Genomic DNA, 27,986 nt, shown 5'->3' on the forward strand with positions numbered 1-27,986 from the left:
TCTTTATGTAGGAAAAAAAAAATCCATTGGAGGGGTACCTAGCTGGGTCAGTAGGAGGAGCATGTGACTCTTCATCTCAGGGTCGTGAGTTTGAGCCCCACATTGGGTGCAGGTATTATATACATATACACACACATATACATACCCATTGGATTTAGCATCACGGTGACATCAGTCGTTAGTCGTCAGCTCCTCCCTCTCGGGGAGGAGCTAGTTTACGATGTGCTGGGCAGCAAGGAAGAAGTGAGGAAGTACAGACTGGAAGTGTAAAATCTTCCCAAAACCTTGATTGCGAAGGGAGATTTGTTACTGTTTCTAAAATGGGGAAAGAGAAGCAAGCAAGTTTCAATGCAGATGAGAAGGAAGGAGAGGTGTAGGAGAGATGGGTCATCAATAAATGGGATGTCTGCGAGGGAAAGAGCACAGCTAGCCCACCGAAGGCTTGGAAAAGAGGGACCGTTGGGTTGATCCAGACTCAGGTTTTGCCAGGCTGGAGCCACGGCAGAACACAGGTTAGGATAATGTCAAGGGTTTGGCGGTGCTAATAGAGCTGGGAATTTAACGGCGAGAGGAAGAGAGGGAGAGAGGCTGGCCTGCAGGTGGCGCTGATGAGGCAGGAGGGAATAGCTGAGCAAACTATGACCACTGGAGATTAGAGTCCTAATTTCAGTGAAAAGGCTGGTTCTTGATCGGATCGCAGTATTCGCTGGATTCCCTGGTACGCCGGCCCCTAGTCCCTGGATGTTCCAAAGTTTAGAACAGAGCTCGGCATAGCGTAAACGCTATGCCGTTGGCTACATTAATATAATTTTTAAAACCTCGGGGACTCCATTTCCCTTGAGGCATTGCGGCCGCTTCGACTACAACTCCCATTATGCCTGGCAGGCCGTGTGCTCTGTAATTACCCCTCCCTAATCTGGTTTTCCAATCCCAGCGTTCCTCTCTGTTTTCCTACCTTGCCACAGCACGCCTGTCAAAGTCGTAGGAACAACCAATTGGATCAGGGAATGAGAGACCAGGAAGGCCAATCGCCCGGTCAGAGGGGCGGGAGAAGGCGTGGCCACATCCTGCCCTGCCCCTGCTCCGTGGCTGCTTCCCTGCGGGCGGTTGCCTCGGGCGGGACCAGAAGACATGGGCGCTACCTGGGTGAACCCTGGATGGGTGCGGCTCGCACTGTGCCTCGCGGGTTTAGTGCTCTCTCTCTACGCGCTGCACGTGAAGGCGGCGCGCGCCCGGGACCGGGATTACCGCGCGCTCTGCGACGTGGGTACCGCCATCAGCTGCTCGCGCGTTTTCTCCTCCAGGTGCGCGCGGGAGTCGAAGGCTCGAGAGGCTGGTCTGCTCGTCTTGGCGGCCAGGTTGCCAGATGATTCTGGAGCTGGGGATCGGCCGCATGGCGGCGGGGCAGCTCGAGGGGGCGTTGCCTGGGGGGAGACGGTGTGTCCGAGATAGGAGTGTGGGGCCTGGGGCGGGGGCACTGTGGTTATTCTGGCGAGTAGCACGGAGATCCTCATGCCAAGCAATAACGGTAACCGGGGTAGAAGGGGGAATGGGATAGCGTATAGGGACTGGTGATGGTTTTGAGGTCTTGAGGATGGCCGTGACTGGGGATAAGGCGGCCAGGTCTGGGCTTGAGGGCCTGGGGTTGACCGAATACAGAGGAGGGGAGTGGGCGGCCAGGAAGCTGGAGATTTAGAGGTCCAGGGCAGAGAGATTCTGCACCTGATTCCCTGTAAAGCGAGGCCAACCGTTCTACCTACTTTGCCATCTTAAGAATTACTGAAGGTCTAGGATGTAAAGAGGGGCATATGGTGGAGCCATGGCCAGGCCTGGCCTGGCCTGGGGATAGGGGAGGACAGGGACATTGAAATGGAATCCTGACGTGGCCAAAGGGAGGCCAGCCGGGAGCTCATTGACCCTTGGACTCAGGAGGGCGTGGGGAGGGAAGGGGAAGGCCGGCCTAGGTGGCTTGTTGGAAATCACCCCACCAGGACAGGGCCAAGGCCCTGGATTGCCACTCCTAACCTGGGTCCTGCCGTCCACCAGGTGGGGCCGGGGCTTCGGACTGGTGGAACATGTGCTCGGCCAGGACAGCATCCTCAATCAGTCCAATAGCATATTCGGTTGCATCTTCTACACTTTACAGCTGTTGTTGGGTGAGTGGCCCCGCCCCTTCCCTGCAGGCCCCACCTCTTCCTGACAGGCCACCTCCCCCTTGGCCAGCCCAGCCCCTTCCCTTGCAATCTTGGTGACCCAGCCAGCCGAGATAGCCAGCGGCTCATCACTGAGCCCCCTGGGGGCGGGAACTAACGAGTCTTTCCCTTGGTTTAGTTACTGTCGGAGCCAGAAGGGCCCTTAAAGACTTCCTAGGACTCACTCCACTTTTGTGGAAAAGACTCAAAAGTTACTCTCTGAGGGGACTCCAAGGACTGCTTCTCTTTCATCACATGCAGAGCTCAGCAGGAAGATTCACCATTTGGGTTCCAGGGATCATTGAACAGATAGGAGAACCAAGGCCTTGGTGAGGCCCATCAGAGCCTCCTCCCCAGCAGCCTCTGAGATCTGGGTGGTACCATGAAGTCAAGGCAGTGTTCTAGAGATGGCCAGTCCCTGAAGCCCATGCCTGAGCCTTGTCTGCCTTGCAGGTTGCCTCCGGGCCCGCTGGGCATCTATCCTGCTGGTGCTGAGTTCCCTGGTGTCTCTTGTCGGTTCTGTCTACCTGGCCTGGATCCTATTCTTCGTACTCTATGATTTCTGCATCGTTTGCATCACCACCTATGCCATCAATGTGGGCCTAGTGGTGCTCAGCTTCCGGAAGGTCCAGGAACCGCAGGGCAAGGTCAAGGGGCACTGAGCCCTCACCCAAGCCAGGCTGACCTCATGCTCTGCTTTGGCACGTGAGCCTTGCCCAAGGGGGCCATGTCTGGGTCCTTAGAAGAGTCTGCAACCCGACCCCACCATACTCCCACACAGGACAACGGACCAAATGTGCCACTCTTTCCTCCACACTAGTGCCTCTGGCTCTGTCCCCAAGGGCTGGTTTCCGAAGCTCCTGCCATTGCCCAAGGAGGGAAGGTTCTGAGCAATAAAATTTCTTAAATAAACTGGCTAAGTCTGAGCCATCTGTCTGCGAGGGACCCTAGTGTTGGGCCTCCCCCAGTCTTGCCTCCTCTGGACTGGAAGGATGTGAGTCCGAGGGAGAGTGGAGGGCCTGCCTGGAAAGGGTGGTTAGTCCCTTCTCCGGCGTGTGGAGTAAGACTTGGGGCGCCATCAGCCCCACCCACAAGAAACAGGCTGGCAGCTTGTCCTTGCTGCCCAACAAGAGCCAGGCTTTCTCTTCTGGGAGGGCCAAGCACACACTTGCAAGCGCAAACTACCCTTCTAGTTCTGTGCATGCTAGCCGGGAAGTTCTTCCTGTGGTCTAACCTTAACCCCTCCAACTGCCTTATCCACCACCCCAAGCCAGTCTTGGCAACCCTGGGAGACCAGGGACACGTTTTGAGTATTTCTGTTTTATTTTTCCTAATATATACTAAGCACCTTACCCACATGCCAAGCACTGCTGAAGAACATGACGTATGTTAACTCATGTAGCCCTTATATATCCAGTTATATGAGGTAGATGCTCTTACCCCTATCTTGATGAGGAAACTGCGGTACAGAGAGGGTAAGTAATTTACCTAAGATCACACAGCTGGTGCCAGGGAGGGGGTTAAGGTGCCCTCGGGATTCAGATCCGCCGGGGCTGTCTGGCTCATGTCTATGCTCTTAACACAGCTGCCTCTGTGTTGGGGTCAGGGTTCCTGAGCAGTTTGGGCTGGCCTGAGCTGGAAGTGGGGAAGAGAAAAAGAGTGCGCCCTGAGTGTTCTTCCCTCCCGACTGAGTCTTCCACCGCCTGCCAGAAAGGTGGGCGCCGCTGTAACCCTGGTCCCTGGGAAGGCAGCAGAGAGGTGCTGAGATCTGTCAGTCGTGCTGCCGGGACAGAGCCCTGGTCCTCAGTCCCCAGCCCTGCACACGCAGCCTCTGAAGCAAGGTGGGAGAAGGTATGTGAGACCCACCTGCACGTGGGCCTGGGAGAGAGGTGGGGAAGCTGAAATAAAGTGAGACCTGGGAGTCTGCCCACAGTGCTCTTCCCAGTCCCCAGAGGACAGCTTCCACGCTGGGGGCAAGTCTACTCTATGTCAGACTCTGGTCCGGGCATTTTCACATTCAGCAATTCTGAGTTCACGGACAGGCTAATTGGCCAGGGTCGCTCAGGCAGTTAACTGGGGGAACTAGGGTTTGAACCCACGCAGTCTGGCCATGGCGGAGCTGCCCGGAGGGGTGGTGAAGAGCCCAGGGTAACACAGTCGCAGCCCCAGAGCTAGGAGCCACTGGCTCCCTTCCCGGCCTGAGGAAAAGCAAGGACACCTGACTCTTAGCCAACCGGGGGCGGAGCAGAGGTGGAGCTAGGGAGACCCAGGTGGCCTCTCCGAAAAGCGGAGCACGGGCGGCAGAGTGGCCTGGAGCAGCATGCAGCCGAGCTGGGGACCAGGGCTGCTCATCCTGGGAGCAGCGGTCCTCGTCGAGGGTGAGCCACCCGTGTGTGAGTGGGGAGGGGCGTGGTATGGTGGGCGTTCAGGGACTGGCCACCCTCTGTCCCAGCAGCCTTGCAGCTCAGTGTGGTGAGGGCGCGTGTCTGTGGGGCGACAGTCGGCCCGAGCCTGTGTCTGGCTGTGGAGCAGGGGAGGTGGATGTGGCCACCTGTGACAAAACAGGTGGGACCTTCTTGGGCCAGATGACAGTCTGTGTCTGCAGTCACTGTGCCTGTGTGTACCCTGCGCCCCTCTCTGCCTCTCTACTTCCAGAATGACCTTCAGCAGGCTCTGGGAGCCCTCTGGCTCTGTCTCTCCATCTCTCTGTCCCATCTCCCCTGGCCTCTCCTGGCCCAGATGTTGATGTGCCTGTGATGGGACACAGACAGGGCAGGGGATCCTTTGGTAGAGTTTCTGGCGGATTCTGGAAAGGTCGGGGAGTCTGAGTCGTCAGAACAGGGGTGGGGTGAGTCTCCATCTCCTGGAGCCCTCCCCAACTTGAACATAACGTCGGCCTCTAATCCTTCCTCTTAGGCATCGAGGCTGAGGGCACAATTAAGCTAATGCTCTCCACATACACAGGCCGCCTCCCTGACTCAGTGGCGGGGGCTGGAGTTGGGGGTTCTGAATCCTGGAGGAGGGCTGGACCCGTCCCAAGTGAACCCTGGCCCTGCTTCTCAGGCCTAGGAGTGCTGAGGACAGCTGAAGGAGGAGAATTAATTACTGAGTGTACACTCTGAATAGGTTCTAATAAAAGCTCTTTCTTGACCTCATATATTTTCATTCTGGGAGGGGCTGGTAAGGTAGCTGCACAGTCATAGACAAGGACCCAGGGCCCATCCCCCCAAACCTCTGCCTTCCGCCAAGGCTGGGCCCACCAGGTAAGGCTCCCCCATCTCACCTGTTGTCTCTCTCTTCCCAGGTCTTCAAGCAGCTCAGCACGGTAAGCTCTGGGGACATGGGGTCAGGCCTTTCTTGGATCTGGCTCAGGCCTGTGGTGAGGGCAGGACAGGGGTCTTCTGTCAGTCTGATCCACCCCTCTTTACAGTATGTGGGCAGCGTGGCCCTGGCCCCCCTGAGCCTCAGGAGGGCATCACAGTACCTGGCGAGTGGCCATGGCAAGCGAGTGTGAGGAGGCAGGGGGTCCACATCTGCAGTGGATCCCTGGTGGCGGACACCTGGGTCCTCACTGCTGCTCACTGCTTTGAAAAGTGAGTCATGGCTGGGGTCAAGCTGAGTTTCTGGCTTTTGGCCGGAGGGGTGGGGGGGGGGAGTGGGTGATATGTCCCCAAACCCCATAAAACTGACCCCTGCCCCTAGAATAACAAAGTACCATTTACTGAGAGTGTGCCATGTGCTTGGTACACATTATCAAGTTAATCTGAACCGTTTGTGGTAGAAGCCTTACGAAAGACAAAACAGAGTTTTGGGGGAGGGAAGGACCTGGCTTAAAGCTCTGGGCTGATTTCTGCCCCTTTCACCTACCCAGTGGTGTCTCCCATGGTGTCACTGTCCCCCTTTGCATTCAATGCCTCGGCCTTGTCCCTCCCCTTCCAGGGCAGTAATGACAGAACTGAACTCCTGGTCAGTTGTCCTGGGTTCTCTGCAACATGAGGGGCTGAGCCCAGGGGCCGAGGAGGTGGGGGTGACGGCTCTGCAGCTGCCAAGGGCCTATAACCACTACAGCCAGGGCTCAGACCTGGCCCTGCTACGACTTGCCCACCCCGTGGCCCACGCACCCCTCTGCTTGCCCCAACCTACCCATCGCTTTCCTTTTGGGACCTCCTGCTGGGCCACTGGCTGGGATCAGGACACCAATAGTGGTAAGCGCTCGCCCAAGGTCACACAGCCCCAGCTGCCAGCTGTCCGTCTGCTCAGTCTCCCTTGCTCCCCACCAACCCCCTTTCTCGTGCCAGCTCCCAGGGCTCTGCGGAATCTGCGCCTGCGTCTAATCAGCCGCCCCACGTGTAACTGCCTCTACGACCGGCTGCACCAGCGGCTGCTGGCTAGCCCAGCTCGGCCGGGGATGCTGTGTGGGGGCGCCCAGCCTGGGGTGCAGGGGCCCTGTCAGGTCTGATGGGGGAGACAAGGGAAGGGAACAGAAGGGGAGGGAGCCTAGCCCTGGGCTCGGTGCTCAGTCCACAGGGATGGGTGGAATGCCACTGTTAAGAGGACAGGGTGTCTGCCCATGGCTGGGGCTCAAATGTCCACCCTTGACTCCTTTGCCTGGCTCCAGGGGGATTCTGGGGGCCCTGTGCTGTGCCGTGAGCCTGACGGACACTGGGTTCAGGCTGGGATCATCAGCTTTGCATCAAGCTGTGCCCAAGAAGACACCCCTGTGCTGCTGACCAGCACGGCTGCTCACAGCTCCTGGCTGCAGGCTCGAGCTCAGGGGGCGGCCTTCCTGTCCCAGAACCCGGGGACCCCGGAGATCAGTGACGAGGACAGCTGTGTAGGTATGAGCAGGGGGCGTTAAGGAGTGGGACAGGCGGGGACACCCAGGCCTGCGTAATAAGGACTTCTGGGCAGCAGATAGAAGCACAGTGAAGCAAATTTCAGCTCAGAATAGAGAATTGGGACAAGGTATTCACATACTGTCAGGGGCTAATTAGGGGGCTTTTAAGGCCCCTTTCAGCCCTTAAGAGAGGAAAAGCCCCATTTAGGGCTGAGAGGCAGAGACACTTTAGAACTTTGTGCATTTAGAGTTTAGGTAAGAAGAGGGATCTGAGATAGAACTGAAGGTTGTGGGAGTAAGCTGCAAGTTTCCAAGCAGGGACCCAGGGAGATGGGACAGGGTAGGGCTCCCACTCAAACTTCTAGCCATGCCCCTGGGATGCCAGGCTGACTAACATGCAAATTGCATGCAAAAGAATTCCTAGGACGGAAGCTGTGTCTTGATGCTAAGAGAAGTACTAGTGAGCCAGGAATTCTGGGGCCAGTCCAAGCCCGGAGGGGTGCAGAGAGATGGGGTGGGAGAATGAGGAGCAGGGCCACTCCCATGAGGCTAGACAATCGGGGTGTAAAAGCTTAGGCCCCGGCTTTTGAGTCTCAAGTTGGCTACCTGCCTGTGGTTACTGAGCTAGAAAGTCACTTAACCTCTCTGGGACTGTGGTTACTTCGGTAACGAGGGTAACAAAATCCAAAATTTAAAAGGATCCTGTGAGGATCTGATAGTACGTGGGAAGTGCTTAGCACAGGGCCAGGCATGCAGTGAGCACTTAGCAAGGCAGGTGATGTCATCCCGTCTGTTCCAGCCTGTGGATCCTTGAGGAGAGAAGGTCCCCAGGCAGGAGCCCCCTCCCCATGGCCCTGGGATGCCAGGCTGAAGCACCAGGGGAAGCTGGCCTGTGGTGGAGCCCTGGTGTCAGAGGAGGTCGTGCTGACTGCTGCCCACTGCTTCATCGGGTGAGCCATGTCTCTCTTGCCTTTGTGCCCCCTTCGCCCTGGCCGGCAGCCCTGCCACCTGATGCTGTCAATGCTGCTTCTGCCCAGGCGCCAGACCCCAGAGGAATGGAGCATTGGGCTGGGGGCCGGACCAGAGGAGCGGGGCCTGAAGCAAATCGTCCTGCATGGGGCTTACACCCACCCAGAGGGGGGCTACGATGTGGCCCTCCTGTTGCTGGCCCAACCCGTGACACTAGGCCCCAGCCTTCGGCCGCTCTGCCTGCCCTATTCTGACCACCATCTGCCCGATGGGGAACGTGGCTGGGTCCTGGGGCTGCCCCGTCAAGGAGCAGGTACGTAGGACAGGCCCACCAGCAGCCGTCCATCCATCCCAGAGGCCACTGGGGCAGCTGGGTCTTTTCCCTTGCCCTTACAGGCGCCAGCTCCCCTCAGACAGTGCCTGTGACCCTCTTGGGACCCAGGGCCTGCAGCCGGCTGCATGCAACTCTTGGGAGCGACAGCGTCCCCATTCTGCCAGGGATGGTGTGTTCCAGTGTTGTGGGTGAGCCGCCCCACTGTGAGGTGAGCCCCGGTCCCCCAAACCTTACCCCACCGACCCCTGGCATCTTTATTCTGTAACTCACGAACAGACCTCCTGCCAGGCTTGGCCTCCAGACCTGCCTCTCACTTGAAATGGGGCCTTTCTGCCAACTGGTTCCCAGACAGCCAGAGCCTCGGCCCGGCCCCTAGCCCCTCCTGCCCCCACAGCAGCCTAGGGAGAAGAGGAAGTCACCCAGTGTCACCTGACCCCTATAGGGCCTGTCCGGGGCACCCCTGGTGCACGAGGTGAGGGGCACATGGTTCCTGGCTGGGCTACACAGCTTTGGAGATGCCTGCCAAGGCCCTGCAAGGCCTGCAGTCTTCGTGGCGCTCCCCGCCTATGAGAACTGGGTCAGCAGTTTGGACTGGCAGGTCTATTTTGCTGAGGAGCCGGAGCCCGAGCCCGAGGCCGAGCCCGGAAGCTGCTCCGCCAACACGAGTATGTGGCCCTAGGGCCTCCCTGCTGACCCGTCCCTCTCCAGACCCATGCTCTCTCAATCCAGGGAAAGATCTGTTCTGACCCACCCCTAGCTGCCCTGGGGGGTGTGGGGGGGTAAGTGGACAAAATTCTGGTTCTTCATCATTGTGACTTGGAGCAGGCCTCTCAACATCTTCAAACCTCAGTTTTCTCATCTGTCATGGGGGTTAAGTAGTACCTTCTTCCTCTTCCTTCCAGGGAGGGAGGAAAGTTCTGAGGATGAGGCCAACCCCACCCTCCTTCCTCTTCCTGACAGGCAAACCAGCTGGCTGTTGACAGGTGGCTCTGGGACGCTGCAGACACAGTGAGACAAATCCTGCGTCACTGCCCCTGCCCCTCTCCCATCCTCACCCCCCACCCCCACCCCCCGTGATCCCAGGCACTGGGACGGGCCCAACAGCCCAGCGGGCTCTGGGAAGGAGCCTGTCTGGACCGGCGGCTGCCCTTACTCCTCACCCTGCAGGACAGGGAGATGTCGCCTGTGGATGCTCCCCCACATCGAGCTCTGCTGTGCAACACAGGCGTCCCCAGCCTTCCCTATTCTTCATCCCCTCAGATATGATCACACCAGCCACTTACTTTGAAAATTCGTCTGTTTGTTTTTTTTAGGGGGTGGGGGAGCAATTTTCCTTTTTTTAAAACTTAAATAAATTGTTACAAAATAGACTTTAGAAAATAAGTTACAAATTGTAGCAAAAGGCTCCCCTTCCACAGGCAACATTCCCACCTGTGGCTCTCTGAATCAGCCTCTCCCTGGTGTTGGAATCTGGCTGGTGACGGTGGCCCCACATCGTGGCAGAGCCTGGCACCGGGTTTCCTGCAGGGCTGGTCACAGGGAAGAGCATAGTGACAAAAGGCTGGGGAAAGGAGAGCCTTGAAGGACAGGGACATGAGGAACACCTTAACCCCTCCTTGGGCAAGAAGCCAGATCTGGGTCCTCTGCACAGTGGGAGAGGAGAGTAAGAGATGGGGATGCCTAACTACTCCTGAGCAAAACATGGAGATCAAGCCTTTCCCTGCAACCCGCCACCCCCCCACCCCGCCCGTATTCTGATCTTTGGAGACTTGAAGTTTAGAGGGAGAAGCTGAGGTCTGCAGGCCACTGGGGTGAAGGATCCAGAAGTGAGGTCGTGGGGGTGGGAGGAGGGGGCAATGACAAGTCCCCTCTCCCCGCCGCTGGTGCCTTTGGGACTCCTGGGGAGAAAGAGAGGTGGTCACTGACTGAGGGCGGCAAACCCCACACAGCTTGCACCCCATTCCCTAGGCCTGCAGGCCATCCTGCCGCCATCCCCCATGGCCCCAGAGGCCTGCATGAGAACTCCCAATTACTTTTCCAGGCCTGATTAACTGGCTTCTCGCTCATTCCCTTGAGGTCACAAGAAATCTTTTATCCTGAAAGCCATCTCGTCAGCTCTCTCAGGGGACTCTCACCCACCATTGCCTCCTTCCCTGACAATCTCTGGTCAAGGACCTGCCATCTTAGAGACACCGACCCTTGGTGGCCACTAAATGGAATGGGTCCTGGGAGAAGGCCTACAGATCTCTAGGGGAGGCCAAAGGCGTGAGCCCAGGGCTCAGCAACAGGCTGCCCCACCCCCCCACAGCTTCATCCCCCACCTGGGCTGGGTGGAGTGACTTTCCAGGGAGGTTCCCCCTGATAGAGGATGGGAGATAGAGGCTAATGGCTGTTGTTGCTACAGCTGGGCCTGGCTTCAAAGAAACAATTATCTGTGACTCAGTCCTCCAGTTAAAGGTGTGTTGGTGGGAAGGGGGGTATGCAGGTAGAAAGAGTGGTTTGGTTGGCTCCTAAAAAGGAGATGCGCAGCAAAGAAAGGGTTCAATGAGGGGAAGACGAGGCATGGGGCAGTATCAGTAGCAAAGGACCAAAGGCCTAGTTTCCAAGAAATGAGGAGGGGGACCAGAGACAAGATGCAGGGAAGAGGGACAGGGAGCTGGGGGCCAACCGGTGGCCCGGTTTCCCTGGCCAAGTCAGCACAAAAGCCACAGAGCAGTCTAGTCTGGGGGTGCCTCCCATGCCCCATTCCTCACTTTCCTGCTCCCTGCCCCCTCAAGGAAAGAGCACCGCCTAGACCATATTTTTCTCTGGAAATCATTCCTTTACTGGCTGGATCAGGGGAGTTCCCAGATGTGATAGCCAGACAGCTGCCTCCCCTCCCCTCCCCGAACAAAAAGCCCCTTCCTCTCCGGCTCCCGCACAGCAGCGGCCTCTGCCCCTGCGCACACCCTATCCCACCCCACTGTCCAACCCACCATGCTGTTGGCCTGGCCCAGGGTTCCAATCTCAGCCCTCACAAGGCAGCATCCTCAAACTAGTCTTCTCCACATTCAAGCCCCCCGGCCCCGACACCTCTTGGAAGCCATAGGACCCTCTCCTCTCATTCCTCGCCACCCCTCCCCGCTCTGTGCCCACGTCCTCTGGGACCTTTCCGTCCTCTGCCCAAGCCATTCACGCCCCCGTACCAGAGCTGGCCACTGTCCATTCCTCCTGGTGCTGCTGCTGGTGCTGCTGGAAGCTGATTCGGCGACGGAAGTGGCGGGGACAATGAGGGCAGGTGAAGGGCCCCTCCCGAGGTGCATGGACCCGCCCGTGACCCTCCAGCCGGGCAGCTGTCCGGAAGGCCTTGCCACAGACGCTGCAGCGGTGGCGCTTGGGGTCTGTGTGGGTCCTGCCATGGTTCTTAAGGGACAGCAGGTTGGGTAGAAGTTTGGGGCAGAGGGAGCAGGGGTAGAGTCCAGTGGTGTGGGCCTTCTGATGGTTCAGCAGGCTACCGGCGTGGCGGTAGGACCGCCCACACTGGGCACAGCGGAACGGCCGTTCCTCGTCTTCAGCCGCCGTGGACTTTACTCCTTGCCCCCCATCAGCTCTCCCAGCATTCTCTCCTGGGGCCCTGGGGGGTTCCGGTGGGGCCTTCTGGATTTCCCCTTGGCCGGGGCTATCCACCTCATCCTCCACAGTCCCACCTTCAGGCCCTGTGGCCTCCCGTATCTGGGGTGGCATCTGACCGAGGCCGCTGGCCTGAGTGTGCAGGTGGCTGGCTAGTTCATGATGGGACTGGAAGGCCTTACCACAGTCGGGGCAGGCGAAGGTCTGGGCAGCTATGTGGTTGCGGCTGTGGCTCTTAGCGGCCCCAGGGTTCGAGAACTCCTTGGAGCAGGGCAGGCAATGGCGGCAGTCTGTCTCGGCGGTGCTGTGGCGGTTCAAAGGGCCTTCCGACTGGCAGTACGTCCTGCCACAACGGCTGCGGGAAGAGGGGGGACTCTCGGGCTGGAGCTGAGGTCGGCTGTCTGCACCGTGCCAGCTAGCCACAGGACTCAGACTAGGTCCGTTGGGCTGGGTGTTGCCAAGATGGCAAGGACTCTGGGGGATACTGTCCTCTGACTCATCTGCGGGCTTGGTCAGTACATGACCCCGAGGAACCCAGTCTCCGCCGCGACTCACCGGCCCCCCGTCTCCTTGCCTCCCTTTGGCATTCCCCACGTCCCCGGATCCCGGCTCGGTGGGTTCCGAACCTGCTGCCCCGATGGGGCTCGGACTCTGCTCCCCCAGCCTCCTGGCTCCATCCTCCAGCTGGAGAACTGACTCAGGACCACCCGACCTGTCCTCTAGTCCCTGGTCATCGGCCAGGGTCCCCTCACTGCCCTCTGTGCCTCTCTGCCCACTTTTGGTCTCCTCTTCATGCTCCCGCAGGTGCTGCTCCAGGGCTCCCCGGCCAGGGAAACCCCGGCCACACAGGGCACAGCGCACAGCTGCCCGCCGGGATAGCCCTGCTCGCCGCCGCCGGCTCTCTGAGTGCAGCCGCTGGTGGTCCTTCAGGGCCATGCTGTTGGAGTAGGTCTTGGGGCACGTGGGGCAGCTGTACTGGCCGGTCTCGTGGCTGCGCCGGTGGTTCAGGAGGCTGCCGGCATGGCGGTAGGTGCGCCCACACTGCCCGCACCTGAAGGGCCGATCTTCCCGTGTCAGCTTCCGGGTGCCCCCGCCCGCGCCCCGCTCGGCGTGGACCCGCTGGTGGCTGGCCAGCTGCTTCCGCAGGCGGAAGGCCTTCCCACATTCGCCGCAGCGGAACCGCCGGGGATCTGCGTGGATGCGCCGGTGGTTCTTGAGGGACATGAGGTTTGAGAAGCCTTTGGAGCAGGCCTGGCAGCCAAAGTGGCCAGTCTGGTGGCTCTGCCGGTGATTGATGAGGCTGCCAGCGTGCTTGTACGACCGGCCGCACACCTCACAGCTGAAGGGCCGCTCGGCGCTGGCCTCGGTCTGGCAGCTCTTCTCTGCCGTCTCCAACCTCGGCTCCACCTCCTCCCCCTTCACGGTGGCCTCCCCCCACTCCTCCTCTTTCACCCTTGCCACCTCTTCCGAGGGCTCCACTTTAAGCTCTTCCTGGAACTTTCCCCCATCTGCCTGCCCCAGCCCTTCTCCTGCCACGTTCTGAGGCTCGCTGCTGCCTCCGGCCTCTGGGGCGGGCCCCACCTGGGGCTCAGAGCCCTTGCAGCGCGGGTGGTTTCGCAGGTGATTCCGGTAGGCAGCCAGGTTGGGGTAGCAGCGGGAGCAGACGGGACAGATGAAGTCTCCAGTCTGGTGGATCTTGCGGTGGTTCACCAGGCTGCCCCCGTGGCGATAGGTCTTGCCACACTGGTTGCAGCGGAAGGGGCGGGGCTGGGCCTCTGGCGGACTTTCCTCCCCCTGCATGCAAAGGCTGTCTACAACCATAGCACCTGCTCCCTCTCCAGACTTTGTGTCCCCACCCTCCCCAGAGAGAGAGGTCACCGTGCCCTCAAAGACACGGTCATCACCTGCAACCCTTCCCATGGCATCGCCTGACTCTCCTAAGTGGCTGGGAGCTTCGTCTGTGGTGTTCCCAGAACTCTGGCTTTGGTGGTGACGCTCCAAGCTCCCTAGGTCATCGTAGGTCTGACCGCAGCAGCCACAGATGTGCCCATAACCAGCTCCGTCCAGCGCCTCCACCTCACGCTGCAGCTGATTCAACAGCTCCGCTTCCGAGAGCTGCAGCGGAGGGCTCCGGGCGGAGGCTGGCCCTGCGGCTCCTTCCTCCTCCCCCTCCTCCTCCTCCCCCTCGGTCAGGCCAGAGGAGTCGTGAGCCTGGCGCCGGTGAAGCCTGTAGCCAGCCCGTCCCGGGAAGATCATGCCGCAGAGGCAGCAGAGGAAAGGTTGTGCAGGGGCGGCCTCCCCGGGCCCGTGGTTCTGGAAGTGGCTGCGCAGGGCAGGCAGAGAGTCAAACTCCTTCGGGCAGAGGGAGCACTGATAGATGCCCGGCGGGTGGCAGGGCCTGTGGCTCAGCAGGCCGGTGGCATGAGGGAAAGAATGCCCACAGTCCGAACACGTGTGGGAGAGCTCCGCCTGCCAGCCAGTGACAGCTTCATCAGGAGAGTGGTTCGGGGAGCTGGGCTGGCCAGGGGCCCGGTTCCGGTCTTCATCCACCCCAGTGAGACCATCACAGAAGCGAGTCCCATTGCTTTCCTCATCGCCTGGGATGTCCAAGTTGTCTAGGAAACAGGCCTCCTTCCTTTCCAGCCCTTCCTCAGTACCCCTGCTCTCTTTATCACCCTGGAAACGGGCCTCCGCCCGTTCGAGCCCACATCTAGCCCTTTCGGCTTCAGTCTGCAGACAGCCCCCATCGCTTTCCGAGCTGCCTGCGGTTCCATTAGGATCGCCCCCTGAAGGGTCTCGCGGACAGTCCAGGCCCTCGCTGTTCCCCACCAAGTCCTGGGCCCAGTTCCCGCCTGACGGGAGTTTGGCTTCACCCCCACTGCCAGCACTGCTGGCCCGCCTCCCGGGCTGCTGGCCCCACCGCCCACTGTGGCGCCGCAAATGGTTCTTCATGGCGGCCATAGTGTGGAAGTGCTTGGCGCAGGCCCCACAGCTGAAGTCCCCCGTCTGGTGGGTCTGCCTGTGGTTGATAAGGCTGCCTGAGTGGCGATAGCTCTTTCCACAATCTTGGCAGGCAAACGCCCGAGGAGGGGACGCCCTGGTCTCTGTCCTGCTGTCTTCCCCTTCCCCATGGGTCCGGCCGTGACGTTCAAGGCTCTCAGGGTCTTCAAAGAGCATCCCACACACAGTACAGATCTGTGGTGCTGTCCTATTTGCTGCTGGGGGGACATCGGCCGCAGCCGCCTCCTCTTCATGTTTGCACCCACGCCCCTGATCTGTATGTGGGGCTGCCTCTGCTTCCACTTGGTCAGGAGGGAGCTCTCCCTTGAGGTGGCTGGGGGGACCCTCAGCCCCTGGGCCTGCGCTGCGGCGAGCAGCTTTGCAATGGACCCGCACGTGGTTACGCAGGGCCATAAGGTTGGGGTACTTGCGGGGACAGAGTGAGCACTGGTAATCTCCTGTCCGATGGCTGTGGCGGTGGTTCACCAGGCTCCCCCGGTGGCGGTAAGCCCGACCACACTCGTCGCACTTATAGGGGCGGTGGTCCAGGGTGGTGGCGGGGACCTCTTCCTCTTTGTGGGGGGTATCAGCCACAGGCAGGGGGGCTGGTGGCACTGATGGCTGCCCGTCCTCCCCAGCTCCCTGCCGGGGTCTGTGATGAGCCCGCACATGGTTTTTGAGGGCAGCCGCGTTGAACAGCTGCTTGGAACAGATGGAGCAGGGGTAGACACCCGTCTGGTGGCTCTTGCGATGGTTGATGAGGCTCCCAGCATGGCGGTAAGTGCGGCCGCAGTCCCCACAGCGGAAAGGCCGGTACTCCTCCAGGCCACCGTCCTCCAGGTCCCCAGAGGCGCTGCGCTCCCCAGAGCAGTTCAGCATCTGTGTAGTCGGGAGCTGGTCCTGGCTACTCTCCTCCGCGTGCCCATTGGTGGCGGGCGTCCCTTTCCCTTCCCATAGCCGCTCCTGCCTTTCGCCCTCATGGGACTCTTGGTGGTCCAGCAGCTCTCGGGGGAGCCGGAAGGCACGGGGACAGTGAGGACACTGGTAAGGCTGATACTGGGCATGGAGTCGGGAGTGGTTCTTCAGGGCCATGAGGTTAGAGAACTCCTTGAAGCAGATGGCACAAGGGTAGACGCCCAGGCTGTGGCTCTGGCGATGATTGGTCAGGCTCCCGGCATGCTTGTAAGTCTTGCCGCACTGAGCGCATTTGTACCGCCGTTCCTCCTCAGCACGAGGTGACTGAGGGGGCTCGTGGCCCCCGGCAAAATTCACCACGGATTCAGCCAAATACTGTTCCAAATTGCTAAGGAGGCTGCTGGCTGCGGTGGGGAGCGGGGTGGCTCTGGCAGAACTGGTAGTGGGCCCCCCCCAGCCCTCTGCACCCCCCTCAGAATCTGGCTGCCTTTCCCAGCCTTCTCTTTGTCTGGTGGGTGGATCCTCCCTAGTGCTCAGAGCTGCCCTGGGGTCAGGCCCAGACTCACAGCCAGATGTCTCTTCGGCATGTTTTTTCTGGCTCATCCAGCTTTCCCCAGGGCTGAGCCTCTGGTCCCTAGAGTCAGAGGATGCTGCTTCCCCCTGCAGGCGTGGAATGACTTCCTTGGAGCGGGGAGGCCTGCGCCTACGGCGGCCCTCGGGAGCATGAGTCCTCATGTGGCTCTTGAGGGCCACGGGATTGGTAAAGTCCTTGCCACAGGTGGTACAGGGGAAAAGACCCGTCTCGTGGGTCCGCCGGTGGTTGACCAAGCTCCCTGGGTGACGGTAGCCCCGCCCACACTGCTGACAGCGGTAGGGCCGAGGGATGCTGTCTGCCTCCTCACTGTCCTGCTGGGAAGATGGATGGAGCAGCTCGCGGTGCCGGGACAGTTCCGGGAGACTAGGAAAGTGGCGCTGACAGTCAGAGCAGCTGAGTGAGGTGAGCGTGTCCTCCATGGGGCAGTGTGGCAGAAACCTGGAGGTTCAGGAACACCAGGCAAGTGGCAGCAGCATCTTCCTCTGGGAGGCCTAGGAAGAGGGGGTGGTGGTCAGAAGGAAGGCCTGAGTTAACTTTGCCTCTTGGCTCTCCAAGCAACAAGCTTATCAGAGGTCACAGAAATGTTCCCCAAGCAGTAATGCCCGGGGACTTGCTTTCTGCTAGATCTGAAAGCACCCCTCATTTAAGGCCTCCCTGCACAAAAGCTCCCCAAATATGGAAGCTCCCCTAGGCCTAATTCATCCCTAGAGATAGAGATAAGGACATTGAAGTCTAGAGGGATGCAACCTTATCTCTGATCACAGACTTACCTACCTCTATTCATCAGACCAAATCCAAAAAATCTACTGTCCCTAACCCTCTCCTCTGTATAATTCTGAAACAACTAACCAACCTATCTCCTGTGACCTCTTAAAAGGAAACCTGAACCTTTTCTAGGACCTTCAATGTGCGAAGTCCAATCCTCTCTCCTTGACCCCTCAGCTAAACAGAGTGACCTAGAGGCACTGAAAAGCAGTCTTTTTCTTCAGTTGACAGCTGAGGACCTGAGAGGTAGGGTTAGACCCTCTTCAGAGAAAGGGCGGGCTCGTTCCCCCACCTCCCCCATTCCTTTCAGGGTCACAAGGTCTCTTTTCTAAGACTCTCTTGGCCACTTCCTTCACCTACTTCCCCTGAACCCAAATTATCTCGTATCTTGGAAATTCCAACTCATTTCTGGTTGTTCTCCACCCCCTATCTTTTTCTTTCTTACCCTTCTCATTTTTTCTCCTATCTCCTCTTAAAATATGCATGGTGACATCAACACATGCTAAGTGGGCATTACCATGTGCGGGGCACTGTGCTAAGTAAAGAATATTCGTTGTGTCACTGAATCCTCGAAACACACTGCAGCGCCTGTTATCCCAGCTTACACAGGAGCAAACGCAATGACTGGGGCAATCTTCTTTCCAAAGCCCTTACTCTCTCCATAGCAGGCCCCTATGCCTCCTCCATCACCTTGGCCTGCGCTGACTGATTCTTCACTCCCATGGGACCCCTATACACACAACTCATATCTCCGGATCTAAACCCCCTCACTGAACCTGCTCCCCGACTTCTCACCTCACAAAGCCCCTTCGCTCGAGCCCCTTCTCCTGATCAACCACCAACCAGGTCTTCTCGCCTCACTCATCTCCTCGGCCAATTTCCTCTCAGGACCCCTACCTCGCTCGGGTGGCCCCTTTTCGTTCCCGCCGCGGGTGAGTCCGTTGGGGACCGCGAACGGGAGCGCGCCTGCGCACTGGGACCCTCACCCTAACTGCAGCCGCGCTCCCCAAGGGGTGGCTGTGGGGGGCTCTCGCGCTCCCACACACGCACACTTCGCCAGGGTTCCTGGGAGGCGGGAAAGGAGGAAAAGAAGGAAAGGAGAAAACGGAGGAGGAAAGAGGGAGAGGAAAGAGGGCGCAGCTGGCCGGAGCCAGAGTCTACCCCCAGCTCCGCGGACACTTCCTATTGTTACTAGGAAACAGGAAGTGTCCTAGCCGCAAAAGGTTCCCCTCGAAAGCTCTGCCTCGAGAACACTTCCTGTGCCGCCTCCAAGCAGCGGTTCTACACAGACACACTTCCGGGGCTAAGGGAGAGGTAGCTGATACGCGACTCTGACCCCGCCCAGGGGGGTCAAAGCGCTGCGTTGTTTTGCGCCAGTCTTAGCCACACTTCCGGCAAGAGCTGCGAAAATTGTTCCGATGCATATTGGTTGAAAGCAGAAGAGGAAAAAATGCGTTCTACTGCTCTGGCCTCGGTACTTTAGCGACACTTTTCGTGGAGCTCCCTGAAAACCTTCCCAAGACAGATGGAGGGAGTTTCATTCACTCCTTGCTACTGAGGGAAATGTGGTGGAATATAAGCGGATTTGGGTACTACAAAGCTTGCCATGGCCCTTCTGTCCTCCCGCCTTCTTCTTGGTGACCTGGCCCCAAGCTAGCAATAGCCCGGTGTATACCGTAAACCTGTCTGGCGTCCCCTGTCATTAGCACCCACAGAGAACCCTTGCAAGATGTTTCTCCGCTACCTTCGCCTGCAGTGCTCGGGTCAACTCTGCCTTCCTCCGGGGCGGGAAAAGCTCCCGCCCACTTCCGCTTGCCGGCCCCGCCTTCCCCCCTCCCCCCGCTGGGTCCTAGCGCCTGCCCCTCCCTGGCAGTGTCCCGGGCTCCGTCGGCGAGAGCAGCTGCCGCTGACGCCACGGAGCCAACCCAAGTTCGTTAAGGTAGGAAATGCCGGCGGGAAGCCGCGGGGACCCCTGGGCCGCCCCAGCGCGGACGCAGTCCGAGAGGCCTCAGTTTCCCTCTGGGTGCAGAGGGCGGATGGAGTTGGCCTGGCGCGAGCAGCGCGGGCGGGGCGGGAGGAGTGCGGCCCCGGGAGGGCGCCGGCGGGCTCCGGCCCAGCGGGTCCTAGAACCCGCCGGCTGTCCCCGCGGGCCGGCTGCTGCGGACTCCTAGGCTCGGCCGGCGCGGCTGCCTGCCTCGCACGGTGCGGGCCTTGGGGGTCCTAGAGCCCGCCATGTTGCGGGCTTTTGTCCCAGGCGCGCGGCCCGCCTAACAAGGTCCCCGGCGCCGGCGGCACCCCTCCCCGGCCGAGGTGCTAGTCGCCCCTCCCGCGGTCCTAGAGAACGCCATTTTGCAGGCCTTTGTCCAGCGTCCGGCCCTTGGTCCATTCATTTGTTCATTCTCTCATTCTTCGTTCACTCCTTCTTGACTCGTTCTCCGAGGCCACGTTTTCCTAGCCTTCCGAGACGAGTCAGCCCAGGGCTCTGCCCTGCGGGGCTGTCTGGTGGGGGCGCCGACGTGTAGATAGTTGCTGGGAGCTGGAGGCGCAGGGTTTCTGCAGCTCTAGGCCCCTTCTCAGTGCGTCTCTTAGGCCCTAAAGCCCTTCAGTCTCCCACGTACCTCAGAGATCCCATTTTACTGATGAGAAAACTGAGGCCCAGAGCGCCGTGGCGTCCTTACCTCTACTGCCTATTAAGCATTCTTGAGGGCACTGAGGAAGGGGGTGTTTGAAGGATGCAAAAGAGTTTTTCCCATGGGAGAAGGCAAGCAAGGGCTCCCGAGGCAGAGAGAACTGCAAGTGGAGATGCATTTAGGTGAGAAAGTTTGAGAATTGAGGCTGGGGCTTAGTTTGCTGTTGGGAGGGGGACACTGCCGCTGGAGCTGAGGCTGAAAAAGTAGGTGAGGATTAGGTTGTGAACTGACCAGCTTGGAGGCCTAGGAGATGATTAGCCCTCACTTCCGCACAGTTTACAGTTCCCCATTCACCATCTCACCAGGTCTCATGGCCGGTGAGGCCTTACTGATGTCTACTTGCGTACACATGGGGAGACCAAGGTGCAGAGGGGATGAAAAGTAATTTCTTTTTTACCTCATCCCAGCTCGCAGGGTCCTAGCCTAAGCTGTCTGGGAATGAAATCAATGCATCTCTGGCATTTACAGCCTGTTCAGGCCGCAGGCCTGCCTCTCCCTCCTAAGCCAGTAGTGAAGCAAAGACAAGCCTCCCTCACCAGAGCAACGAACCCACTGTGGGATACTGGGTGATATTTGGACCTTGTGAACTTGGAAAGGCAGAGAAATTCAGTTAATAAATAGTTGTTTACAGATATTCTCACAAACCCCTACTGTGGAGGAGGCAGAGGCAATAGACCTGGGTTTGAGTTCTGTCTTAGAGGTTGCTCCATTCACTTTGTTTTGGGGCATCAGCCATAGTTCTAGGTGTAGAGGATACCAAAAAAAATGAAGGTTCCTGGCTCTTTGCCAGCCTAGACCCTGGTGCTGGAGACAGAGAATTAATAATCCAGCCATAAAATGTATAAATGCACCAAAGCAACAATCAGGACAGAAAGCAGAAGTTTGAGAGCCAGACCACCTGACTTTGAATACTGGCTATGTCCACGACTTCATGTCTGTGTGCCTCAGTATCCTTGTCTGTAAAATGGCAGAAATAATACTGTTTAACTTAGTCTGTTCAGGCTATGCATAACGACAACAACAACAACAACAAAACCCCACACAGACTAAACGGGCTTAAACAACAGAAATTTATTTCTCACAGTTCTGGAGGCTGGGAAGTCCAAGATCACGATGCTGGCCAATTCAGTTCCTGGTGAGGACTCTCTTCCTGGCCTGTAGATGTCCACCCTCTTGTTATATCCTCACATGGCCTTCTCCATGCATGCGCGCATTCAGTCCATAAGAAATTTCTAGGCAGTTGTGAGGCTTAGCTTGAGGAGTACCCACAAAATGCATAGAATGATACCTGGCCCGTGGTAAGCTTGCAGAGAATGTTATCCTAATGAGCGCCATATGGGAAACTAAAGAGGAGGGGATAGTGATTAGCAAGAATACAAACAGCATTAAGAAAGGTGGTCAGGAGGGGCGCCTGGGTGGCTCAGTCGTTAAGCGTCTGCCTTCGGCTCAGGTCATGATCTCAGGGTCCAGGGATCGAGCCCCGCATCGGGCTCCCTGCTCCGCGGGAAGCCTGCTTCTCCCTCTCCCACTCCCCCTGCTTGTGTTCCCTCTGTCGCTGTGTGTCTCTCTCTGTCAAATAAATAAATAAAATATTAAAAAAAAAAAAGAAAGGTGGTCAGGAGGGGCGCCTGGGTTGCTCAGTTGGTTAAGCGACTGCCTTCGGCTCGGGTCATGATCCTGGAGTCCCAGGATCGAGTCCCACATCAGGCTCCCTGCCCAGCAGGGAGTCTGCTTCTCTCTCTGACCCTCCCCCCTCTCATGCTCTCTCTCTCTCACATAAATAAATAAAATCTTAGAAAAAAAAAAGAAGAAGGAAAAGTGGTCAGGAAAGCCTTCTTTGAGGAGGTGACAGGGGGCTGAGGCCCAAATGAAATCAAAGAGATAGCTACACAATGATCCTTGGGGAACAGTGGTTCTGGCAGAGGGAGCCACTAGTACAAAGGCCCTGAGGTGGAAAGGAATTTCACTCTTTTTTTTTTTTTTTAAAGATTTTATCATTTATTTGACAGAGAGAGAGAGGGAAAGCACAAGCAGGTGGTGGGGCAAAGGGAGAAGCAGGCTTCCCGGTGAGCAGGGAGCCGGATGCGGGGTTCGATCCCAGGCCCCTGGGATCATGACCTGAGCCAAAGGCAGATGCTTAACCAATTGAGCCACCCAGGCGCGCCATAGCTCTTTTTGGAAAAGAAAGGGAGCCTGTGTGGGTGGAGCCTCGTAAGACCACAAAGAGGAGTGGGAGGTGAGGTAGCCTTCCACATGGAAAAGATAGAGGTCTTTGTCCTAGGAACAGTGGAAAATCTCCTGATTTGGCTCATAAACCTGAAGTAAATACAGACTGGTAGAGAAAGAACCCAGCCCAGGGGCCTGAAGACTTGGATTTGAGTCTGGCCTCTTGACTAGCTTGGTGTCCTTATACAAGTGTTTTCCCTTGGGGGGGGAGTGGGGGTGGGGCTGAATCTCCATATCTGAAGAGAGGCCTAGTAAAAATGGCTCTCTCTTAGAAGCTTTGTGAAGACCTAAGGATGTGTCTTTGGTTCTTAAGTGTTAAGTGTTGGCTGTCATGACCCCAAGAGCGTGTTTAAAGTACAGATTTCTGAGTCCAACCCCATACTCTCTGGATGATTATTCTCACGCAGGGGGTTCACAGACCTGACTTGGAGAAACATCAGTCTAGGGAGTGGTGGGTGGAAGAGTCCTTAGTAAACAATGAAGTGAGGACCTAATGGTGGGATTTTAGATAGGGGCCTGGCCTACATGGTCCCCTACTTTTCATGGAGCTGGGCACCTGCTGCAACCAACCTGGTGCTTCCCTACCTTTTCCCCCAAGGAAGTGCTTTAGGAGGAGAGATGTACACCTCCAGCTATCTGATTTCTGGTTCACAGGTAGGAACACTGAAGCCCAGAGCTTAGAACCCAGGGGGTCAAGCCCTCTGAGAGGGAAACAGAAACATAAAGGGTGCTGGGTTCTGGTCTCAAGGCAGTTCCACAGGGATGAGAGAACATGAAGATGCGGCCTGAACTCTGGGTTCTGGTCAGTGTAGGGCCGGCCCAGGCAGCAGACAAGTCTGGGGGGCCCAGACAGCTGATAAAGATCCCAGTGACTCAAGGCAAGTTAAACACCTGGATTCAAGTCCCAGCTGTGAGTCTAGCTTTGTGACCATGGGCTAGTCACTAAACCTCTTGGAACCTCAGTTCATTTGTTTGTAAAATGAAGACAAGAATCTCTATCTCAGGAAGCTGTGAGAGAAATAAGGTAGCACGCTCAGCAAAGTGTCTGGCTCTAAGAAGACTCTCAATAATTGAGGGCAGTTATTCATATAACTCAACCAACACTGTGAAGTAAGTACTATTATTACCTCCATTTTTCAGATGAGAAAATCGAGGTACCATGGCATGAAGTAAATGGCACAAGGTCACAGCTAGGAAGTGAGTGAGGCAAGATTGGAAGCCAGGCAGTTAGTTTGGCTTCAGAGATGGGACACTTAACCACAGTGCTACATTGTTTCTCTGGGCTTCAGTTTCCTTCTCTGTAGAAAAGGAATCTATATAATAGAACTCTTCTGGTGCTGTTGATGTGAAGTTTGAGTTAATACATGTAAAGAGCTTAGGATACTGCCTTTTATTAACAAGGGCTCAGTAAATAGGAGCTATCATTTTTATTAAAGGGAAACTTTATCAGTCAGACTTTCCAGAGATGGTCTGGAAAGGAGGCAGTGACTGCCTCATCCAGAGATAGGGAAGGATCCGCTGGGATTTCTAGGGGGAATTCAAGCCACGGGGAAGGTTAGGCCTCATGCCCTTTAATTCACCTTCCAGTCCCAGCACTTAGTGGGAAAAGTGTGGGGGGTGGGGGGAACAAACTGAGGTTAGAACAAAGTTGTGTGGGATTGGGGCCAAAAACCAGAGGGGAGATGCAGGAAGAGCATCCTGGGGAAGTGGGGCTCAAAGGAAGGATTGGCGGGATTTGTAACAGCCAGGAGGGACCTGGGAGCTTGCATGGGGTGATGGAAATCATGGAAAGTTATTGAGCAGGGGACAAAGTATGACATGATACTTTATGAAGAAGATTCTGGCTGCCTGTACACATAGCATATTATGTGTCTAGGGGCAGGGGACTGGGGCAGGGCCACTGGCCAGAAGGATACTGACTCTAAAGATGCAGCCCTTGCCACTTACCCCAAGGGCTCCTGTGGGTCATAACTTGGAAGCCACCAGCCCCTGAGGTATACAGATGAGGAAACAGGCCTAGAAAGGAGTACTAGACTCAGGTCTCCTTCTTCCCAGCCTAGCTTCTGGACCCACCTGGCTCCCTCCCCTGCCTATAGCAGCATCCTTACCCCCTCACACTGGCCGCCCCCAGCAGCTGCTGCTGAGTACTCCCTAAGTGGATCTGCCCATAATCCTCTTCTTTTCATCCCCTTGGGAGGATGAGCTGGTGTTAAGACTAATGCAGCCATTAATCCTATTTCCTCCCAGCCATGATCCCCAGGAGCAGCTGGGTGGAGGGTGTCCGGGCACTGAATGAGAAAGACTAACTAGAGCGCGTGCCCCAGGAGGCCAGGCTAAATCAGACATATTTATTATGACTGAGACACTCCTAACTGCTAGCAATGGCTCAAGCTGCCTTGAGGGTAATGAGTTCCCCATTACCAGAGCTATGGGAACAGGAGCCCAACAGCAATTCCAGAGCAGAGGGTGGACCAGGATTCCTGCCTGGGGTGGAGTCCCTTCCAGCTGTGCAAGGCCAGAACTCTGTGCAAACAGTTGCTGCCTCTGACTAACCAGAGGGGAAAGACAAAATCCATACACTGGGGATCTATTGCTTTGGACAGACGGTGCCAAATACCAGTTAGCCCACTAATTCTGCCTTCTTCCGGACCTACCTCTGTCTTCCCTGGGCACTTGGCAACCTTCAGGCCAGACCCACATCCACATAGCCTCTGTGTCTGCAGCCCTGCATAGGACCCTGTGCCCTGGCACAAGGCCTTAGCCGCTGAGCTGAGGAAGGAAGATGGTGAGATGGATGGAACCTGGGCCTTCTGGGAATGCTACAGCATTTGGAGAAGCCCAGAGGCTGGGGAGAGAAGTACAGGTGGACATTTTGATGACGCCAACCTCCTCTCTTGGCCCCTCTGAGGTTACCTGGTCCAACTTCTTTCATCAATGAACAGACCAGAGAGGAAACTCGAGAGCAGAGTGTAAGAGCCAGGAATGTTTGGAAGGAAAGATATGGCCATGCCTGGTGAGAGAAATGCAGATAAGACAGAGCTCCCCTTTGAGGCCTTAGCAAGGAGAGGCCTTGCAGATCTGCAAAGGCATGCGGCTTGTGTCTAACTTTGCTTCTTTCCTAGAGAAGTTCCGCCCATTGGAGCCATGGAGGTGGAGTCTGCCGAGGCCCGGCCCTCTGCCCCCGCCCCCGGCTACAAGCGCTCGGGTCGCCGCTACAAGTGCCTGTCCTGTACTAAGACATTTCCAAATGCGCCTAGGGCAGCGCGTCACGCTGCCACACATGGGCCTGTAGACTGCGCAGAGGAGGTGGCGGAAGGGAAGCTGAAGCCAGAGACAGAACCCAAAGCAGAGGATGCTGGCGGGGACAAGGTGTCAGGTGCATCGGCTAAGCCTCGGCCTTATGCATGCCCGCTGTGCCCCAAGGCCTACAAGACGGCACCCGAGCTGCGCAGTCACGGCCGCAGCCACACTGGCGAAAAGCCCTTCCCTTGCCCCGAGTGTGGCCGCCGCTTCATGCAGCCCGTGTGCCTGCGCGTGCACCTGGCCTCGCACGCTGGCGAGCTGCCCTTCCGCTGCGCTCATTGCCCCAAGGCCTACGGCGCGCTCTCCAAGCTCAAGATTCACCAGCGTGGTCACACGGGCGAGCGGCCCTACGCTTGCGCCGACTGCGGCAAGAGCTTCGCCGACCCTTCGGTGTTCCGCAAACACCGGCGCACGCACGCGGGCCTGCGGCCGTACGGCTGCGAGCGCTGCGGCAAGGCCTACGCGGAGCTCAAGGACCTGCGCAACCACGAGCGGTGAGGGTGCTGTGCTGTGGCTGATCCGGGCTGGGAAGAGCTTCGGGAAGCCGGCCAATGGGGCGGAGGTGGGGCAAGGCTGCCCTGTGACCAATGGGAACAGGGGTTGAGTCTCAAAGAGTGAAAAGAGCCAATGGAAGATGAGGGGGGCGGGGCTGTAGGGAGAGCCGAGCACACGAACGCGAGAAGCGGGTACCCCAGCTGGGCCGGGGGCGGGGCCGACTGCGTTGGAAGCCAGCCCTGGAGGATTCCGCTGGGATCTAATTGGCCTGGGTCCCTGGACAGCTGGAAAGGGGGCAAGGCCGGAAGTCGTGCCACCCAGAGGATCTCTGGTTGGAGGCCCGTAGGTGGGAGTGGAGCCTGGCCTTTGGTGTGCAGAGAGGGGGTCTTATCTGGGATCTAGACAGCCAGTCTGAAGGTTTCTTACTCCGGGGTGCTGCCCTGTGGTCCCCAGGGATGTTAGGAGCCCCTACTGTACAGGGCGGACAGGCAGCAGGGGTCAGGTGATAGGCCTGCCACCTTCATGTCTGGTCCTCCGTCCTCCACAGGTCCCACACCGGTGAGCGCCCCTTCCTCTGCTCAGAGTGCGGCAAGAGCTTCTCCCGCTCATCCTCGCTCACGTGCCACCAGCGCATCCATGCGGCTCAGAAGCCCTATCGCTGTCCAGCCTGTGGCAAGGGCTTCACGCAGCTGAGCTCCTACCAGAGCCATGAGCGCACCCACTCCGGCGAGAAGCCCTTCCTGTGCCCGCGTTGCGGCCGCATGTTCTCCGACCCCTCGAGCTTCCGGCGCCACCAGCGGGCGCACGAGGGCGTGAAGCCTTATCGCTGCGAGAAGTGCGGCAAAGACTTTCGGCAGCCGGCAGACCTGGCCATGCACCGGCGGGTGCACACGGGTGACCGGCCGTTCAAGTGCCTGCAGTGTGACAAGACGTTTGTGGCGTCTTGGGACCTCAAGCGCCATGCGTTGGTGCACTCGGGCCAGCGGCCCTTCCGCTGTGAGGAGTGCGGGCGAGCCTTCGCCGAGCGAGCCAGTCTCACTAAGCACAGCCGGGTGCACTCGGGCGAGCGCCCCTTCCACTGTAACGCCTGCGGGAAGTCCTTCGTGGTATCATCAAGCCTGAGGAAGCATGAGCGGACCCATCGAAGTAGCGAGGCCGCAGGGGCGCCCCCACAGCAGGAGCTGGTAGTGGGGCTGGCACTGCCAGTCAGCGTGGCAGGCGAGGGCTCCGCGGCCCCGGCAGCAGGTGCAGGGCTAGGGGACCCCCCAGCAGGGCTGCTGGGGCTGCCCCCGGAATCAGGTGGTGTGATGGCCACCCAGTGGCAAGTGGTGGGCATGACGGTGGAACATGTGGAGTGCCAAGATGCTGGGGTTGGGGAGGCTCCTGGTCCCTTGGGGGGAGCAGGCGAGGTGGGGGGCGAGGAGGTTGATGAGAAGCCACCGCAGTTTGTGTGCCGGGAGTGCAAGGAGACGTTCTCCACGCTGACGTTGCTGCGACGGCATGAGCGCTCGCACCCAGAGCTCCGGCCCTTTCCCTGCACCCAGTGCGGCAAGAGCTTCTCTGACCGGGCAGGGCTGCGCAAACACAGCCGCACCCACAGCTCTGTGCGCCCCTACACCTGCCCCCACTGCCCCAAGGCCTTCTTGAGTGCCAGTGACCTGCGCAAGCACGAGCGCACCCACCCGGTGCCCATCGGGACCCCCACGCCCCTCGAGCCCCTTGTGGCTTTGCTAGGAATGCCTGAAGAGGGGCCTGCGTGAGGCCCATCGCCCCCTCCACTTCACTCCCAAGAGCCCAGACCTCACAGGGTGTCTCCTGAACCTCTCTGCCCCAGCTCACTCTTTAGACTCCAGATCCCTGCCCCCGCCCCAGGCAGCTAGCTCTCCTTGCCAACAAAGAGCTGGGGACAATGGAGGCGGGCAGCAGCTGTTGAGAGACACGTGTGGTTCTGAGTAACACTCATTAAAGCATTTCACTTTGACACTGGGCTGTCTTCTGTTTTTTGGTTGGGGAAAAGGGAGTGGGAGTTTGGGCATCCGGTAAGGTTCAGTGGAGA

General features: G+C 58.1%; 4 protein-coding genes across 14 annotated transcripts; 3 read left to right on the forward strand and 1 right to left on the reverse strand.

The window, feature by feature from the left end:
- The first annotated feature begins 1,094 nt into the window (after positions 1–1,094).
- VKORC1 (vitamin K epoxide reductase complex subunit 1) lies at positions 1,095–3,104 on the forward strand. Of its 2 annotated transcripts, XM_006729849.3 has the most exons (3): positions 1,095–1,304; positions 2,047–2,156; positions 2,646–3,104. In XM_006729849.3, the coding sequence occupies exons 1-3, from the start codon at positions 1,132–1,134 to the stop codon at positions 2,852–2,854; spliced, it is 492 nt and encodes a 163-aa protein (XP_006729912.1). In that variant the 5' UTR covers positions 1,095–1,131; the 3' UTR covers positions 2,855–3,104. The 2 variants fall into 2 exon arrangements, with proteins under 2 accessions (XP_006729912.1, XP_006729913.1); XM_006729850.3 differs by lacking the exon at positions 2,047–2,156 and having other exon boundaries at positions 1,132–1,304.
- ZNF646 (zinc finger protein 646) lies at positions 2,747–19,031 on the reverse strand. 9 transcript variants are annotated; one of them, XR_004074506.2, is made up of 5 exons: positions 18,114–18,501; positions 11,518–16,942; positions 9,764–10,230; positions 9,215–9,329; positions 5,549–5,566 (listed from the first exon to the last, which is right to left on the reverse strand). XR_004074506.2 is itself a non-coding variant. In XM_031024318.2 (4 exons), the coding sequence occupies exons 2-4, from the start codon at positions 16,868–16,870 to the stop codon at positions 5,539–5,541; spliced, it is 5,496 nt and encodes a 1,831-aa protein (XP_030880178.2). In that variant the 5' UTR covers positions 16,871–16,942; positions 18,114–18,504; the 3' UTR covers positions 2,747–5,538. The 9 variants fall into 9 exon arrangements, 7 of the variants coding, with proteins under 7 accessions (XP_030880178.2, XP_081675792.1, XP_081675791.1 ...); XR_014145264.1 differs by lacking the exon at positions 9,764–10,230 and having other exon boundaries at positions 2,747–5,566; positions 5,677–9,329; positions 18,114–18,505; XM_031024318.2 differs by lacking the exon at positions 9,764–10,230 and having other exon boundaries at positions 2,747–5,566; positions 18,114–18,504.
- On the forward strand, positions 4,491–8,902 carry PRSS53 (serine protease 53). Its single transcript, XM_081819669.1, has 8 exons — positions 4,491–4,570; positions 5,497–5,785; positions 6,132–6,645; positions 6,811–7,030; positions 7,829–7,979; positions 8,067–8,311; positions 8,395–8,520; positions 8,775–8,902. The coding sequence occupies exons 1-8, from the start codon at positions 4,513–4,515 to the stop codon at positions 8,900–8,902; spliced, it is 1,731 nt and encodes a 576-aa protein (XP_081675795.1). The 5' UTR covers positions 4,491–4,512.
- Positions 18,991–27,911, forward strand: ZNF668 (zinc finger protein 668). Of its 2 annotated transcripts, none has more exons than XM_031024321.2 (3): positions 18,991–19,155; positions 25,260–25,929; positions 26,478–27,911. In XM_031024321.2, exons 2-3 carry the CDS (start codon positions 25,277–25,279, stop codon positions 27,688–27,690), a joined length of 1,866 nt encoding a protein of 621 aa, XP_030880181.1. In that variant the 5' UTR covers positions 18,991–19,155; positions 25,260–25,276; the 3' UTR covers positions 27,691–27,911. The 2 variants fall into 2 exon arrangements, with proteins under 2 accessions (XP_030880181.1, XP_030880180.1); XM_031024320.2 differs by having other exon boundaries at positions 18,995–19,155; positions 25,255–25,929.
- The last annotated feature ends 75 nt before the right edge of the window (positions 27,912–27,986 follow it).

Source organism: Leptonychotes weddellii, chromosome 5, assembly GCF_054177405.1.
Source record: "Leptonychotes weddellii isolate Sample4059 chromosome 5, ASM5417740v2, whole genome shotgun sequence".
Taxonomy (NCBI): Eukaryota; Metazoa; Chordata; class Mammalia; order Carnivora; family Phocidae; genus Leptonychotes; species Leptonychotes weddellii.